The sequence below is a fragment of the Rissa tridactyla genome, chromosome 6 (genome assembly GCF_028500815.1).
Source record: "Rissa tridactyla isolate bRisTri1 chromosome 6, bRisTri1.patW.cur.20221130, whole genome shotgun sequence".
Taxonomy (NCBI): domain Eukaryota; kingdom Metazoa; phylum Chordata; class Aves; order Charadriiformes; family Laridae; genus Rissa; species Rissa tridactyla.
The window spans coordinates 19,355,601-19,374,046 of NC_071471.1; the positions used below are offsets into that span (position 1 = coordinate 19,355,601).

The 18,446-nt window shown below is 35.8% G+C and overlaps 1 protein-coding gene across 1 annotated transcript in view; it reads left to right on the plus strand.

The window, feature by feature from the left end:
- CLSTN2 (calsyntenin 2) overlaps nt 1-18,446 on the plus strand; it is a 393,047-nt gene that overhangs the window by 160,354 nt on the left and 214,247 nt on the right. The window contains exon 2 of the mRNA XM_054206959.1: nt 587-709. Within this exon, the coding sequence (XP_054062934.1) occupies nt 587-709 (123 nt within the window). The remainder of the gene's footprint in view (nt 1-586; nt 710-18,446) is intronic.

Genomic DNA, 18,446 nt, shown 5'->3' on the forward strand with positions numbered 1-18,446 from the left:
TCCCGTTTAAGCATAACTAAAGCTGGTTGAACAGAAAAGAGGTGGCAGATAACAAAGTGATTAAAATGCAGTTTATTTTTTTACTACAATGTACAGAGCACAAAAGTAATTTTAAATATTTTTCCAAAAATGTAAAATGAGAAGTTGACCAAGAGTCCAATATTCTCACCTGCCCGTCTGCTTGCCTTTGTGTCTTGATGAGAGTTGTGTTTCTCTCGATGTCTTCTCTCTTGCATCGGAATTTTGCAACTGAAAGCAATTCCTTCAAAAGTGTCTGACCCTAATTATGTCTGACAGTTGGGAACACATTAAAAATGTTTTGAAAATTGGCTTTTTGTTTTGGTGTCTTAATTGGAGGGATGTCTGTAAGTGTTGGTTTTCTCATCAATGAATTGTGGTACAATATGCAAATAATTTTGGTTTAATATTTGAATGTTTATAAAGTACTTTGGGATCTTGTCAGTGGCTTTTTGAGTAATAACATTAATATTGGACATACATTAAATAATTTCTCTTTAAAGATAAAATGAGCTAAGTGGGTGTAAAATACAAATCAAATTGATTAGGCATACTATTTCTTTTCTAGTGAACAAACACAAGCCCTGGATTGAGACATCATACCATGGAATCATAACTGAAAACAATGACACTGTAATTTTGGATCCTCCCCTTGTTGCTTTGGATAAAGATGCACCTGTGCCCTTTGCAGGTAAGAACATACATTAACAGCAACATTTGAACATACAGATTGCATTATGAAGTTATTAGCATTTTCAAGGAATGAATTTGCAGTGCAGAGTTAATGTAATCTGGAGGACACGTTTAGAGGCTGTGTCTGAGTACTCAGGACTTGACCATTGGCCCATAGACCTTGGAATGAGTTGTCTTTTACAATGAATGTATCTGCTTATTTGTTGTGAAGCAAAAGTAATTATAAACAGCATAATGCAGCTTCCACTATCAACAGTTTTTAATGAAAACGCAAGAATTGTGTAATTAAATTTGAATTTGCTTTTACAGAAATGAATCATTATAATTGCCTAAAGTAATAATACGTAATTAATTTTGTTTAGTAATAACACCCCCTCCTTTCTCTCTTCTTGTTCCGCTCCCTGGCCCAAATCTGGCTATGGACAAACTATGTGATAAATAATTAAAATTGCTCAAGTTTTATGTTACTGTATTTGTACTTTATAACTGTCAAGAGTTGGACAGAAAATTTAATGGAGAGTTTGAAGATTTTTTCCCAGATCACTGTGTGATAGATGTATGTCATATAGAAGTTATTACTTGTATTAAGTCTATTTTTCCTGACACTTATTCTGTTATGTTATAGGTTCCTTTAACAGAAAAGGGTACTTTTGCACGCCAAGCAAGTTTTCTCTTGAATTCCCTGTTTCATTAAAAATAGTTTTTGAAGAAAAGGGAGACTATTAAGGCTTGATAGCTGTTCTGAAGATCCTAAAAACATGCAGTTGTTAAAATGTTACATTGCTTAAGAATGTTTATAAGGAAAAGAACTAGTGAAGATGAGTATCCTTGTTCTTGTGGAATACAGTCATGTTCAGTAAGCAGTAAGTCAAAGTAATTGGCCCAAACTGCATTTTACCAGATCATGTAAGAATTGTTGGTAGCCAGTTTCCCTCAAAAGCATATACTGGCATAAACTCATACTGTGCAAAAAAGGGATTAATGAATTTTTTTTATATATTTAACTCCGTTTTAATATCAAGATTGTTTGTCACTTGTGGTGCCCCATGGTTCTTGGTTGCCCAGAGCACTTGTCTTCCTCAACCCTAGATGCACTGTGGATGTTCAGTGGAGGGAACCCAGCTAAATTTAGTCAGAGGAAAAAGCCTCGAATAGCATATATGTATGGATACAGCATGAAATATTTTTGGCTGATGATTAGTTCCTATGGCACCAAGTTACTTGCTAATGGAGGCATCGTCAACGTCCATTCAGAGATAAGTAGACATCCTCTAACTGGGAGGTACTAATTATAATCAGAGCAGGAGTACTTCATACAAAGATGCTCAAGATAAGGTGTTCCGACTCCATTACTAGTTTTTGAAGCAAAGCAAAAAAGTTCTTGGTTCTCGTTTTATGTATTCATTGTTTTCTTGTTTTATGTATTCATTAAGAAGCAACTATATATTAAAACAAACAAAAAGTGTGGAATGAGACTTTGAATGATAAACAGTTACCTGTAATGTATTTGAGTACACTTTTTTTCTTATAATGGTAACTTTCACATACCTGTGCAATTCATTCTTCCAGTTATTTGTGGAAAACAGTGATATAAATTTAGATTAAATCCTTGCTAAACTAAACCTATCTGAGAAATCTTCAGATACAGTTATTTAGAAATAAAGATTGACTCCTAGTGAAAAGATGCCCTTTTCATTTTGGAGGGATTTTTCTATTACTATGAAAGTTTCATCTCATATTTGCTTCTTTTATTTGCATTCCCTTGGGATCCTTACACGGATGTTAATTGCATGTGCTGTTTCACTGATACTTTTAGAAACTCTTTGCTGACTGGGGATTTGCTAGCCTGGTGTTTTTCTTCACTTTTACATTGGAACAATTGACATGTTTTTTTTATGAATTAGTGATTTACTTTTCTTGTAGAAAATCGTCCTTTGAAATACTGAACTTGCACAGACAGACTGGCTTTTCTGATACGGGTTACATTAGGCAGTAGTTTTAACTTAGTTTCTTCATTTAGTCATTTTAATTATTTATGTTTTAAGTAGTATTATGTGGTCTGGGAGGGAAAATACTTGGTGTGTATTCCCTGATAGTAATAGTTCATTTCAGGTAATGTGCATTTGGCCTCATGATCAGCAACCCAGACATAATATTATAATACTGATAGAACCCTTAATTCCCTTAAAGGGCTTGGATTCCCTACCTGTTTGGAAAAACCTCTGTGTGCTCTTTTTTTTTTTTTTTAAGACTCTTGTGTTTTTAAATTGTTGGACTAACTTCTTATTTCTGTTTTAAATTTCTGCTTTAATATAATGTAATTTTATTTGGTTTCGTAATGTCATTAATTTTATTATAGGTCTTTATGGAAGATTCAATTTGTGTAATGTGTTTAGTAAGAGAAAACTGAAAAGAGATACAGCTGCAACATTAATAAAATTCAGTAGCTGTACATTTAGTAGTATTTTGTTTTAACTGTGGAAAACTTATTTTACACTATAATATAGCAATTTTCACCTGTACCAGAGTATCAGAGCTCCATCAGTCCCTTTCCTATCACCCTATTAATGTTTTCAGAATTTTGTCCAGCTATTGTAGAAAAAAAATAATTAAATTTATAGTCTTTTGAAATATTTTCCATGATTTTTTTTTTTTTCAAATGGGCCCAGATTCAAAAATGTATCACGGCAGTTTCTGACCTGTTCTTAGATATCTACTTAGATCTCCTAGAACAAGCTATATTAAGACTAATGTACATGGTTTCTACCCCTGGAACTACAGCTGCAGCAATAGTTTAGCGGAAGACTGTGGGCTGTTCCATCAGTATTTGTGTTAGCTCATGGAAGTAGATATTTTTTTCAATAATATCAGAGTGTATTTGACTTTAAAAAAAACCCACAAAACCAGACAACAAAAGAACCCCTCCAGCAAACCAAAACAAAAATCAAACCTCAACTCAGCTTCTATATATCCTTTCAGCTTTCATATGGGCATAAGTTCCAAAGAAACAAAATTGAGCTAACAACAGAAAGAAAACTCTGAAGTTAACCACCTCTTTGATGTTCCTAGGGAATGCCTATATAGCTACGTAGCTAGATGCTATGTGCACAGTGCAATCTTTCCATCTTTCTTAATTTCTTCTTTTTTAAGTGCTCATCTTACATCAATGACAGGCTAAGGAAAATTTACAGGGTTTATCATTGAAAGGGGTGACAGGTCACAGTAAGTGAAATGCGTATTTATTTCGTACATTTATTTACTAATTTATACCCATTTATTCCATGTTTATTTCTATATCTTGCTAGTGAAGGTGTAATCCTTTTGGAACCACGTTTAACTTGTGGAAGAAGGGTGGGTAGTTGCTATGTTTATGGACAAGGCAAGGAGAGCTTCAGAAAGGAGGTGCAATAGTGTCATGCCAGAAACTATGTCATGTCAAAATGAGTGTGCTGGGGCCACGGACTGGAGACTGTAAACGTCACTGAGTTGTTTTTTTTTATCTCCAAATTGTCTGCATTATGCTTTATAAAACAAAGTTAGTGTTGAAGTCTGGGATATCTGTAGATAAGCTAGCATTGTGGTCTCTAGGACTATGATGATGACAAGACATGCACTACTAATAGCAGATACCAGCAGATAATGAGCTTGCACTGTTCTTTTCATGCAGGAAAGCACAGGTCTGCTGTACAGCTCTGGCTTAAAGGAACCAGGGAGGGCTGTTTGTACCACTCACTGTAAAAGCTCTGAGTTCAGCAAGAGGACCCTGGAAGCTGTGTAGGTTATCCAGCTCTGAGCTATGTATTATCAGGGACGTTTTGAGGAATGCACAAATAGATCACTTTGCTCATGTCGATTGCCCTGGTGCACAGGTAGTTTATGCATTTCATATTTTCCACCTGAGCAAATGATCTCTCACAGAATAACTACTTTGTTACTAAGTACAAAAGCAGAACTAAGCTATTAAGACACATTTGATATTCATTGATAATTCTTTTCTGCCCCCAGTGTTTTGGTTTGTTTTCTATGCCCATTCTTATGTTCTCATTTTTTAGTTTAAATATTAGTTGTGGCATAGACCAACTCTAAACAGTATTTTTGCTTTATCTTCTGGAAACTTTACCATTTTTCCTGTGCCTTTTTTTCTCTCCATGGCTGCTACAGTAAGTCTTATAAACTGTCTTCTCAACCCCTTCTAGTAGTACACATGTTATGGTGCACGTCAAATTGCTATTTGTAGAGTGGGCACAAGAGACAATTACTATAATCTGCACTTTTTTTCTCACCTCTGTCTAATGTTTAAAATCAAGGGTGATGACAGGAGAAAAAGGAATCTTATGTGCAGTTACCCTCTCAACAGGTTTGTGTTTCTAGGGAGGACTAACAGGACTAAATGCGCCTGTGAAAATGCTGGCTGTCAGATATGATCAGCCTATTTCATAACTGGAGCATGAAGACTTCCACAAGATTGCAATGAATGGTCTTTGGTGTCTCTTTATCTTATGAATTTATTGTGAATTGTGCAATGATTGGAGCATATGTAAAATCATGGTTCTTAAAATTATGGTATAAACATATTCACTTTCTTTTTTCATGCAAGTATATTTTTCAGACCCCTAGTTTTGAAGGAAATCTTGAAAATACCATTGCACCAGAGGTAATATGAGTAGTTTTCCAAACTTCAGTTTTTCAAGTCCTGACCTGAAAGGGTTTTTCACACACTGGTGTCGAGATGCAACTGATCTTTAAAATAACTACACTCATCACAGCAGCCTGGAGCCTTTTGCAGGGTATCACAGGAAAAAAAACCCAAAACTGCAAAACCCATGAAGAAACTGCAAGTCCTGTATGCCTGCATAACTGCAAGTTATGCCTTTCATCCTTCAAACAGAATTGTGTAGGTGCAGTGTGGACTTTGTTATTATCTAATTTAGGGAAATACATTGGAGGAATCTCTCTTTTTAAAAAAATATAGTAAAACCCACCCAAAAGAAGTAATGTAACTTTAATTAGACTTGCACCAACCTGCAGGGTCAGCTGTACAACAGTCAGCTATTACATGCTGGTTATGAGGCTGGAAATCACTTCAAGGATTTGACTTTCAGGCTTAGGAGTGGTTTGGCTAGAAACATGGTGAAATCAACTGAATTAATTTGACGGTGTTCTGTTTCTGTGATAGCAAGAAATTCTAACAAAATGCTGTAGGATTTTGCAAGGCTATTTGGAAGGGACACCTGCCTGCATTTCGATAACAGCAACTGCATTTCATCAGCAGTGTTGTACAAAAATACATCTGAGAGGAACTTCAGGATGTCTCCAGTCCATCCTCCTGCCCAAGGCAGGACCCATTATACCTGTGTCATTCCTGATGAATAGTTTTCTGTCCTAATCTTTGAGATCTATAGTGACGGAGATGCAGCAGCTTCCCTCGGCAACCTATTCCACGCTTCACCATACTCGCTGTTCTTCGTGACGCTTAACCTGAACTTTCTGTACTGCAATTTTAGCCCATCAGTTTTTGTCCTATCCACCATGACTAGGCAGAGCAGATTATTCTTTTTTTCAGCAACAGCCTTTTATGTTACTCCCTAAAAGCACTGTGGGCATCTTAAACAGCATGGGCGTAGGGAGCTTGGGCTGTCTGTTGTGAAGCAGGGAAACAGAAGGTAACTTTCAGAACAATGATATGATGAATGCCCTTTTCACCTGTAAAATGAGGAGCCTAACTCTTCACTATGTCACCATTATTAGGCTGATACGCTTGCATTTGAGTGCAATGTCTCACACGTTAAACTGGATAATTTTACCACAGTGAGTTGTGCCCATTAAGTCTTAAGCTGCTTTTATGCTCTTGATAGTTTTACAGATAGCCTTTCTTAAAAAGGTCAGGTGTGTGCCTTCCCTGCTCCACGCAGACAGGTACTCTGTATCTCAGAAGCAGCTGCAAATTAGACCTCCTTTGCAGATGGAACCCTAGTCTCTGACTATATTTTGACTGGGCTAAAACCACTGTAAAAGATAAGGAGACAATAAAACCAGCCAAGAAGGGTGTCTCAATATTCACTAAACTTCAAGCTACATCCAAAAACTCTCCCAAATCATCTTTGTTATTTTTGCAGTTCATTCGCGTATATTCTCAACTGCACCACGGCAAATCCAGTAGTTGTCAGTCCACTTACACCCAGGAGCTGATCACAAAATCTCATTTCTCTGCTTCAAACTGTGAAGCTGTCTAGCCTTCTCGTTTGTTTGTTTTTATTGATAAGCAGTGGCATTAATAACAGAAACAATCTTTTTGGAACAACGTTAAAAATATGGAAATTATTTTTTAAATTGTGACTCTGAATACTATTGTTTTTAACTCACTATCAGCCAAACTTAAAACATGCCGTCAGTTTACGATGCCTGGAATTCATCAGTGTTAAATATTTCACTGTGAAAATGATGCATAATCAAAATATCTGAACTGTAAGTGAAGTAATTCAGTATTGCAGTTGTTTATTACAAATCACCTGCTAATTTTTTAAACTTCAATTTTGAAGTTTAGATTTATTCATGTAGCTTAATTAGTTAAGACTGTAGCCTTTAAAGCAAAAAAAAATAAAAAAAGAAAAAGAATCTCTTCATGGTGATCATAACCTAAGGTAGAATAAAAGATTGGCAATAGCACAGTCGATTCCAGACATGCTGGTTTTGACCTAAGGGAGAGTGCTCGTCATCCAGTAAAGTTAGAGTGATAAATGCTCAGACTTCAGATTAAGAATGCACCAAAAAAATCACTCTGAGAGTGACCTCTGTTGGTTAGTCCCTGAAGTTCAGAGATGAGGTGTTTGAGGGTTTGGGGCTTTTTTTGTGCCTGAAGTTTTTGCCAGTTAAGTTTCATTGCCTTTCTTAGTCAGTTTGACCGCATTAAAATAAAAGTAGGTAACATTAACATCTCGAAAGAAGACTAAAGATTCAAGAATTTAGACTGTTCTAATAGAGCTTTTAGTCGCTGCTGAATGGTCAGTCATTGCAGGAGTAAGTGGTTAGGAGGAAAATTAGACTTTAACACATGGACAGTGAATGTAAGTTGCTTCTGGCAGGCACAAACGGTAATGAATGAGAACGTTGAGATAAACTTTATTACACCTAAATATGCTAAATTACTCGAAGCTGGAAAGAAGCAAGCAAAGTAACCAACTAATTATGGTTTGATGATATTCACTTGGGCTTTTAGACTTATCATGGAAAATACTGATGTGAAATCAATTGGAACTTTTTTGAATAGTTTTCTTTATAAATAAGACTTGATCTTTGGAAAATTATGTCAGGATATTACTGTGGATATGCAAAGATACACATGAGGACAGGGACCGAATGCGGCGTTTTATGGTGCTGAAGTATCATACTAAATGACTACTTAATTAAAAAAGCATTTAATTAAAACAGGTTATAACTGAAGTTGTCAGGAAAATAGTGTCAGTTATTAACCTTCTGGGCTGTTCAGAACACTAGAGATAAAATGAAATGGGAAGTACTGGAATTGCTAGGCCTATGCGTCCCCAAGTTTGTAGCTGCTCCGACTGTACTTCTTCGAAACTAATGAAGCCTTGCAGTATGAGTACCATTACATTAAATAAAAAAATACAAACTTTAATAATTTGTTAATGTTGTTATCATCAGAACTAGGGCTGGTGATAGCTAGATAATCCAGTAAAACAAAGCTTTCTACAAAAAAGGTAACACTAGTGTATAGAATTGTTCTATTCAAAGTAGCAAAGATCCGTGCTGAATTCAAATGCAATGTATTGTAGGAATGATTGTTATCCAGCAGCCTGGTCCATGACAGGGGAAACTTGAGAGACATGGTTTTCTTGGACCTTCCTGCTGGTCTGCTAAAAATCTCCAGCTCCACCAGTAAGATCCTAATGGTTGTGAAAGATAGAAATGCAACGTAGAGTTATTGACGATTCTGGAAAACAATTGTTTCACTTGAACTGAATCCAGAATCAAATAAAAAAAAAAACCAATAAAACAAAATACAGTAATGGAGGAATGATAAATTCTCTTTCTTAACCAAATCTAATTATATTAAGCAAACTTTATAAGAAATTCAGAAAAATAACAGTCCATGCTTCCCTGTTTTATTCTTTGAAATTATACTGTTAGTCATAAGAATGTTATGGTTTTGACCTCAAAAATATTTTACTTTTTGTAAGAATTGGTCATGAATTTTAATGTATATTTTTTTCTTCAGTGATCATTGAAGGTGAACGATGAATTTTACTTTTACTTGCAAAGCTAAGTATCCATCCAGGAATAATGATTGTTTTTCTAAATGCGTTTGCTAATGCTTCAGTTATGGAATTTCAAACCTTGTTCTAAATATTACTTGTCTATTTATAAAAAAAAATGTTTATGTGACTATTAGAAAGTGAAATGAAAGCATCAATAGATGTTTTTGATTCTTCAGCAATTCTTAATCAATAAAAATCTTTGCGCCGTGTCTTGACAAACTCCAGTGAAGGTAATGCAGCATATGTAAAGCATTGCTAATAAACACCTTTTTAGAGACATTTCTGAGAGATAGATCAGTAGAACTAAACTCAGTGTTACTGTAGTAATTTGTCCCACGTGCTGACTGGCCACCACGTAAGGACATAGCTGCACAGAATAACACTAAGCAATGTGATTATCCAGTGATATACATGTATATTTTACACTGTGAACAACATACTTGCGGTTGAAATATGAAGTAATTTATTTCAATGAACTTTGTCCATTACTTTTTTATTGTCAACAAAATATTTTAAAAACTGCAGAAAGTAATTTGTTGAGGTACTACTTGAACAATTATTTTCTGAAAGGGAATGTTTTGGGGTGAATTAAGACTGTAACTTGCTTTTGTGATATAATTTTTGCTACGTAATTAGGTAAGAGAACAGCCTAAATAGGTCATCATTTAATCTTTAGAGTTCCTTTTGCTTATTGGTCAGCTATTCTCTTATGGAGAGAATAGTTGAGAAACCCCACTTTCCTTTAAACTGCTACTTTAAACTGGCTGAAAAACTGTTATTTTTCTGGACTAGGATAAACTCAGTAGCCTGTAAGTGCTGTTGCTCCCTTTGCTTGCTAGGGCAGCCTGAAAAATGCATGTGATACTACTTTTATGAAGCAGGAGTGGGAACAAGAATATAAAGAATTCAAAATCTGGACAGGTGGTTTAGGATATCGATTTTCTACTCAATTCTCCTGCTTCTGGCTGTGTGAAATGGATCAAACCAATTTGTTCTCTTGACCTAGAGTTTCCTCCACTGTCCTATTTTATGTGTGTTTAGACTATTGAAAAAAAAAAATCTTCTAAGTGCTTTTATCTCAAGGACTATGCAGCAGTGAACACAGTCTCTTTGTGCAACACCACACACAAAGCGGATTTGCGTTTCGTAGCTGTCACTATTTTCTTTTCCATAATTTTTTGATATATGTATGTAGTGTGTTTAGAGTAGATGAGACCCGTGCAATTGGATTAGCGTGGATGTTGAGGCTGAGCTAACAATGCTGCTAGAGATACACATCAATATGGTTACACAGCTCTATGTCTATGGCTGTCACACCAGCTCCCAACCAGTGAGGCAGATGCATTACTGAGATGTTGCAGAGTTAGAGATGAGACATGAAGAGAAAGTATTGCCAAAGAGTGGAGGGAGGAAAATATGTTCTTACAAAAAGGCTGAACGCTGTTGATACAGGATGCATTGTGTAGATATGTTTAAGACTGTTATTTCTCAAAATTTATAAAAACAATTTTTTGAGCGTTTAGTCTTGGGGTTCTGTTTTATGAAGAAGAAATTAAATGTGTCCCATTTTTTACTAAAAACATGGAATAAGCTAGATATGCTTGTCATTGAATAGATCTGTATTAGTTCTTGGCCATTAGAGATTTAATATCAAGAGATGAAATATCCAATTTATGATGAAAGCACAATACATGATGTAAAGAACCAAGTATTCAAGTATTTTCTTAATTGTGTTACATGCGTAGAGAAATGTCACTGGGATGTTGTGAATGGTGCTGATCCCACTGAGATACAGTGTGGGAGGAAGAACAAGTTGAGAGAAATATTATAAGAATTTGTTGCATTTTCTAAGGAGACATGGTGAGAACAACAGGGCTAATATAACATCTAGGTTTTGCTGGCCTTTCGTTCCACTGGTATTTTGTTATAGCAGGCTTCAAGGGACTTAAAAAAAATAATTGGCTACATTTTCAGATGTAGGCTAATCCAGAGAGGCTGGATGGCTTTGATGTAGCTACGCATGTGAAAATACCAGACATAGTCCAGTACATCTGATATGTTCAGTTGTCAGGATCCTTATTTCAGCTGTTACACAGTCACCTTTACTCTTCAGGCACAGGGCATGAGAAAGAGCTTGGCAGAAAGAAGGTGTAAGTTGCCTTTTTTTTCCCTAAAGGATTAGCATCTATTATTTTTGTGGTGTTAGATGTTGCATTTACTGTCTGTGTAAAAGACACTTTAAATTGGTTTAAAAAACAAAATAAATTCTTCTGTCATCAGGTATTCTGCTACACAAAATACATTCCCATTTCATTCAAGTAATTGGCCTTTGAAGGTAAAATATAGTAGATAACTAGACTCTTGAGGTGAAATTTGCTTTTCACTTTCACCATTTTTGTATTCTTAGGCTTTGTTTCCTTGTAAACTGTTCTGTTTATTCCATCTTTCCTGAATGAAATCAGTTCTGTAACCGCACTATGCAAATTTAGTACAACATGAAATTCAAGAGACAGAGGCAAAATGGAAGTCAACTCATGGCCAGAGTAATCATTTTAGCCATAATTTACAAAATATAACTTAAATATTAATCCACAGAAACAAATGGGCCTGCTTTATATAAAAAGTCATCATAGTGAGACTGGTTGGGGGCTGCAGCACTTGTCTATGAGGAGAAGCTGAGGGAACAGGGCTTGTCCAGCCTGGAGAATAGACAATTTGGTGGCAATAGCGCAGCGGACCCCTGGTAGCTATGAGGAGGGGATTGAGAAGATCCCCTCTTCTCAAGGGGATCTCAAGGAGCCTGGTTCTTTGTGGCAAGAGGAGGAGAGACAACAGATAGGAATTGAAACAAGAGGGGTTCAGACTGCACACAAGGCAGAACTTTTTCACCAGTAGAGTCAAAGACTGGACCACGACGCTTAGACAGAGCCACCTCCATCATTAGAGGTTTTCAAGACTCAACTGGGTAGAGCCCTGAGTAACTTGAGTTCATAGCTACCCCGACTTTGAGCAGGACATTGGCCCACAGAATTTCTGAGGTCCCCTCCAGCCTGAATTGTCTTATGATCCCTGTGATTTCATGATATTTGGATGTTTCTTTTAGAAATTAAATTGCTAAAGAGGCAGTGGGTGAGTGGACACATGAGCTTGTTGTAATGCTATATCAGAAAGATAGCGTGCTCGCTTTCTATGGATTTGAAGAGGATACCTGTGTTGGCACTGACAAGGCCACTTGCTAAGAGAAAGAAAACAGGCTCTCCATAGCAGTGGCCTGGCTGAAGTCAGCTAGCAATGTGCTTTATCTGACTATTTATTCTCAACTGAGTCAGAGAGGAGAGCAGGCTTCCTGTTTAGTGTAAGCCTCTCTCTTTGTACTAGAGTGATACTTTTATTTCAAAGTAAACTGGTTTTAAAAAGGAGCCTTAGCTTTTTATGTAAACTATTCTTTTTCACTCTTAACTACTTTGGCTATGTAGAATACACGCAAAAATGGAGGCCTACAAAATATTAGTTATAAATAAAAGTTCCTAGCACAAATTGTTTAACTTTATATGACAGCTGAGCTGTAAATGCTCCTAATGTGTCTTGTGCTCATAGAAAATTCAGAAGAAAGTACATTGAAGAGAGTTGACAGCATACTGGCTCTTACAGTTTGCTCTTATGGCAAAGTGTCCAGATTGTATTGAGTGAACACCTTGGCAGTGGTTCATATCCAGATTGTATTATCTTGTAGAGCAGTTCTGTGTTGACTGTAATCACATAGCAGTCATGAAAGGCCACATGTCCCTTGTGAACCTTGACAGCATATATCAAGTAAGTACTTTTTTATTTGTCATTCTCTCAGTGTTTTTTTAGAGAGTGTATCAAAAATAAGTAGACACTAATATCAGACATCTCCTAGTATTTTTAATATGGCAGCTTATGATGTATGCAATTAATAAAGTTAGAATAAATAAAGCTAGAATATTTAAAATGCACTCTTTAAATAGTTGAATACCACTTTAAGAAGGAGCTGTATTGCCTGCCCTCAATTCATTTTGGGACTTCGTCTCTCAGCAGGACTGAATTTTCACATTAATTGTTGTTGTGAACGATTTTTTGGAGGAGAGGTTGTGAAAAAGATTGGTAGGGATTCAAACTTGTCATGCTGTTGGACATCTGTCTGCTTCAGGTTAATTGCAATATATTAATTTAATTTTAAACAGCTTTTTAAAAGAATCTTATTACCAGATATAATGGACTTTTTACTGCACATACTGTCCCTTCTGGCTTTTTCGTATTCCTTTGATCTTCAGATAATATAGAAGATTAAGTGACAGTAGAGCAAAAGTTTAAAAAAACCAACAACCAAACCCCCTAAACGCCCCCAAAACAAACAAGCGAACAAACTCCAAACAAGCTTGATAATCTTACTGCTGGGACTATAACTTGTTTTGTTGCTTTTAATCTTTTGCAAGTAGAAGGAAAAAAAAGAAGCTTTTCACTTCAGTCATAAGAGTCTAGTTCCCAGAGTTGTTCAGACTAGCTTCATACTTGCTCTTTTCTTTAGGGAATTGAGTCTTATATTTTGAGTATGGAGGTTGAAGAAAACATTTTTTTGATCTATTACGCTTACTGTGTTATACTAAAATTTCCTCTGCACTATTTGACTTTAATAACTTTTTTATTTACTTTAATTTAAAGTTTAAGCGATAGATAAACCAAAGGTGTAGAACCGTCTAGTCCAGAACTGCTTACCAGGTTTGAAAAAATGCATTAACAGGGTTGGCTAATCTAAAAGCGCATTTTTCACTAAACACATTATTTATTGTGGTCTGCACAACTATTCACGGTCAGGGATTTTAAGTTAAATATTTTCAAAGGTTGTTGGAAACTTTCTGTATTTTTCCTTTGACGTACCATAAGCCCCTCCCATTATATGACCAATTCAGGCTTTTTGAGGTATTTTTTGTATCACTGTGTTTACGAATATATGAATGTTTAAAAAAGTGACGTTGCATAGAACTGGGTAGATTTTGTTGGGTCATTGTGAATGATATTCTTATACCAAGCTGTCACTATTACTCATTTTTATTATCTGTTTAATCTGAAAAATTAGGGAGAGGGATGAATGAACTTCAATAATAGTGCTATTGAACTAATAGAGACACGGAAAATATAACAACTCAGTAACAACTCATTAATTACTGCTGTACAATTATTATATAAAATACCTGAAAAAAATGCTTAGATTTATAAGCGTAATGATGCACTACCCTGAAGAAAGATGAGATATTCCTTTGTTCTTGGTCTTATGTTAAATAGCTTTTCTTTTGAAAGGTGTCGTACTTGTATTGCAGTGACACCCAAATGTCATCTAAGTGCCCATTGGTCTGAGTTACTGGTTAAAAATGCCGTCTAAAATTGTACAAGTTAAGTACTTTCTGGAGTAAATTGTGTCAAAGTTCCAAAAGGGTATAAAACTGTATGCTGGCTAGGAATATTAATTTAGTACCAAATCTAATGTATTTTTAACTGAATAAACAATCCCAAGCCAAAAGAACAGCACAATTAGAAATACCTAACCTTATTTCAGATATCCGGAGAATCTCTTAGTATCTTCACTGATTGGGTTCTTTGTCAGTGACACTAGACTAGCGCATAGGAATTTTGTTCAGTGATTTGGAAACAACCGTCCCATGTATATATGAAGCCCGATGCTTCTGTATTAAAGGGATCAAGTCCTTATGTTATTTTAAATGTTCTCTGATGTCAGGATGATTCTTGTTTCTCAGACTGAAAGGCAATGTAGAGAGGACTGTTCATGGGCTAGAACTTAACCAGTTCTTGGGTAATGGGACTTTGGGAACAGCTCCATGGACTGGGTGGCGAAGGCAGGCTCTTGACAGCTTCTGTGATAAGCTGCCTAAAATGGAATGCTCTGAATGCTCACCACTGTTTTCAGAAGCAAGTGGACTGGACTGAGAAAAGGTACGCTTTGGTTTTGGAGACATTGGGAATTTATTGGAGTGAAGATTACATGTTTTAATGAGCTAGCTGCTGCTAGCTAACTACATGAAATTGGTAAGATAATTTGCATGGAGAAGTAAGATGACTGAGGTCAAAATTATCTGAATTATTTGTAAAATTAAAAAATTAATGCCTTTAAGATTAAATTGCTTTCAGAACACTTTAAGCTACTGGAGAAAAGTTGTTCATTATTCACAATTGACATTGATGTGGCAATTCTCTTCTAATAGATAGATTATTGCCATACTACCAAGTCATCAAATGTTCCTGCGACTTTCTACGTTCCTTGCTTAAACCTGTAGCTCTTCAATTCTTTTTGCAATAATGTACTTATTCTATTATAATACCAGTTCCCCGCTGATCTTAATCCTCAGCTCTCTTCCATGGGGTTCTTGTTTGATCTTCAAGGAAACTAGATGGAGATTTTTCTTTTCTTTCTTGTGTGCCAGTAGTTGGCTCATTGTAATGTGCAAATATCCCTATTTTTCCTGTAGTGGACAGAAATCTAGACTAAAGCTACTTATCCACTTAGTAACTTGTATGTTTCTATATTATGTATCATTGTTGCTATTCTGAGCAAGTAAAACAGGCGTTAATTCTGCGCCATTAGAAAGAAATGAAAGACAGTACAGTTACAGATTATTCTGGCTAGCAATACTTGGTATATATATCTTGTAAGGTTTTTTCCTTGTAGTTCTATTTATATTTTATATAGTTAACATGCATGGAACATTTAATTATATTTTAATAAGCATTTATAAAAGTCAAACAGTGTTTTAGAAATGTCTCGGAAAGCCTTAATTAAGCAGGGATAGACACAAATATTAAGTGCAAATATATTATTTTCCTGCTTCGAGTCAGTAGCTATTTGTATCAAAAGTATTGTGTTGATTTACCCAGAAGGTTCTTCTGCAAGATAAGTAGAGGTAAAAATGTTTTGTGTGAAGAGTGTAGAAGTTAGGAGGAAACATCCACGGAAGTTTTCTGTACATCAGGGATTCTTATTATTTTATATTAAGAGTGAGGAATAATTATGCATTGAAAGTAAGTATGGTAACCTTTCCTCTCCAGTATTACTGCATGAGCAACAATATAACCTACGGCTTTGTTAAACTAGAATAATTTATTATAAACTGGTAAAATAAGGAAGTAGGAGGTTGACTCAGGAATGATACCCTGCACTCGCGTCACAGGCATCTTTCAGGCAGGAAATTGCTTCCTGAGTACAAGCCAGGAGGTTTTGGTGAAGTGCTTGATGTTGTCCTAATTTTGATTCCAGTGGAGACAATTTCAGCTTTTTGGGGTTTTGTTGCCTCCATCATGAGAGGAGGGCCAAACAGAAACATAGCAGACTTCAGAATTTTTTGAGAAAACTGAGCGTAGAATTTGTGTTAGTCTTTTGCAGTATTACACACTTTGCCACCTCACTGGTGCTTCAGGGCCCTCGTTATCATCTACTCCTGCTGTGATGTCAAACACTAGAGCTGCCCAACTAATTGGCTCAGCTGAGTTTAATTTAAGAGGACATGCTAGCATGTTTAAATGGTGTGAAATCTCCAACCAAATCTATCTTTGCAGTTTCAGTCATCTTTTTATTTGGATGTTTGCATGCTCTTGCTTTCACTCTGGTTCTTTCCCCTCTTTTTCCCGGCTGGCCCCCACCCCTCCACCCCACCACCCCCCCCCCGCCCCGCCTTCTTGTTTCAGTCTAATGGATTATAAGTTGGTTTGTTTTTTCATGCCCTTCCATGACACTGAACTTGTGACACTCTGTTCTTACTGGAAACCCATGAAGGTGTGAATAGATAACATACAGGTACGTGTGTTATAGGCATTTATGATGCACATTGTTATAAAACTTCTGTTGCATAATAGCATCTTTTGGACAAAATTAACCTGTGTGTGCATTTTATATACACACAAATACTTGTATTACACTATTTCTGTTATAAAGTAATTCACATCACAGGTCAGTTTCCCTCAGTTTTATCATTGTCTGGTATGCCAAGATTAGAAAATAATACAAAGATTGGGGAAAAAAAACTATTTCTGCAAAGTGATTAGTTTTTAATTACTTGATTGAATGTAACTTGAGTATATTGGTGTGTAATAAATACGGTGATATAATTACTGCAAAACAGATTTATACCTTTGAAAATGTGAGGGAATTGAATTTTTAAATTTCTGATTTTTTACTTGATTTTTAAAAATCATAATGTACTATAATTTACTTGCCTTTTCATATTAGTTTTAAAACAACAGCAAAGATATTTTGGATTAATAAATGAGAGCAATTACCAACCTATTAAAGAAATTAAAGTATATAAGAAAACTATATTTTAATTAAAATTTAATTCATTAATTTGAAAATTGTTTAATTAATTAATTTTAAATTTACTTGAAGCATTTAAAATTAACTTATTCCTGTTATTTTACAAAGAAATTTAAGTGACTGTTATTCTGCAGTAGTGGATATAACTAATAACCACCATATTTCAGGCCTAGTATGTTTTGTTGGTGTTTTTGTAAAGTCAGGTTGATCCCTTTTTAACCAGATGCTAAAAAGAACATTTTTGAAAGGCGGATTGGTACTTGATTGATTTGTTAGTACAAGTGACGGATTTAATGGATGTTTCTGACATGACTTCAGCTCCTTACTGAGATGCTTGCGTTGGAGAGGTTCCAGGTGTGCTAATGAAAAAAAGTTACGAATGAAGACAGGAACAGATAATGTTGTGTTTGATGTGGAATCCAGAGTACAGAAATTAAATATAACACTATAATTAATAAGCATGCTAGAATTGAAAGGATGACAGTAATTTAATGTCAACTTCTAGGTGCTTTTGGACTAGGACTCTCTATTTAGGATAGCAAAGCTTCTATGTCCCAACAGGCAATTTCACTGGAGCTGGGGGACTGTATTTCTGTATGGCCTCTTCTCCCAGTGCTTCACTCCTGCAGTGCCTCACTAAAAGTAGATGTAGGCTAAAAGGGAAAATTATGCAGCTCTGTTGACTTCCATGGATGTTTGCCCATTTATGCTAGCCCAGTGCTGTCCTTATTTATGGAAACTGGCTGGTGTATGGGAACTGCGTACGAGGAACAGCATCGTGAAAGGCAATGGGAATCATATGCAATGCAAAAGAAATCATATACAAAGCTCCATAAGCTTTGTATAAAATTTTTGATTAAAAAGCGTTTCTCTGAATTAAATTTGGCCCAGCTGTTGCCATCTGTCAGCTTTTCAGCTTTACAAAATACATTATTGATCTTGGTCCAGTCCCTCTAGGGGTGTGCTGCTATAGGATATGCCACACATGGCAGATTGTCAGTGTCACTGGAGAAGCCAAAGGCTGTTGGGTATGGGGCTGAACACTCAACTGATGTACTGAAAACTAAATAGTCTTATGCTTCAATCTGTGAGATTTAAGTAGAAAGACGTTGCCTGCT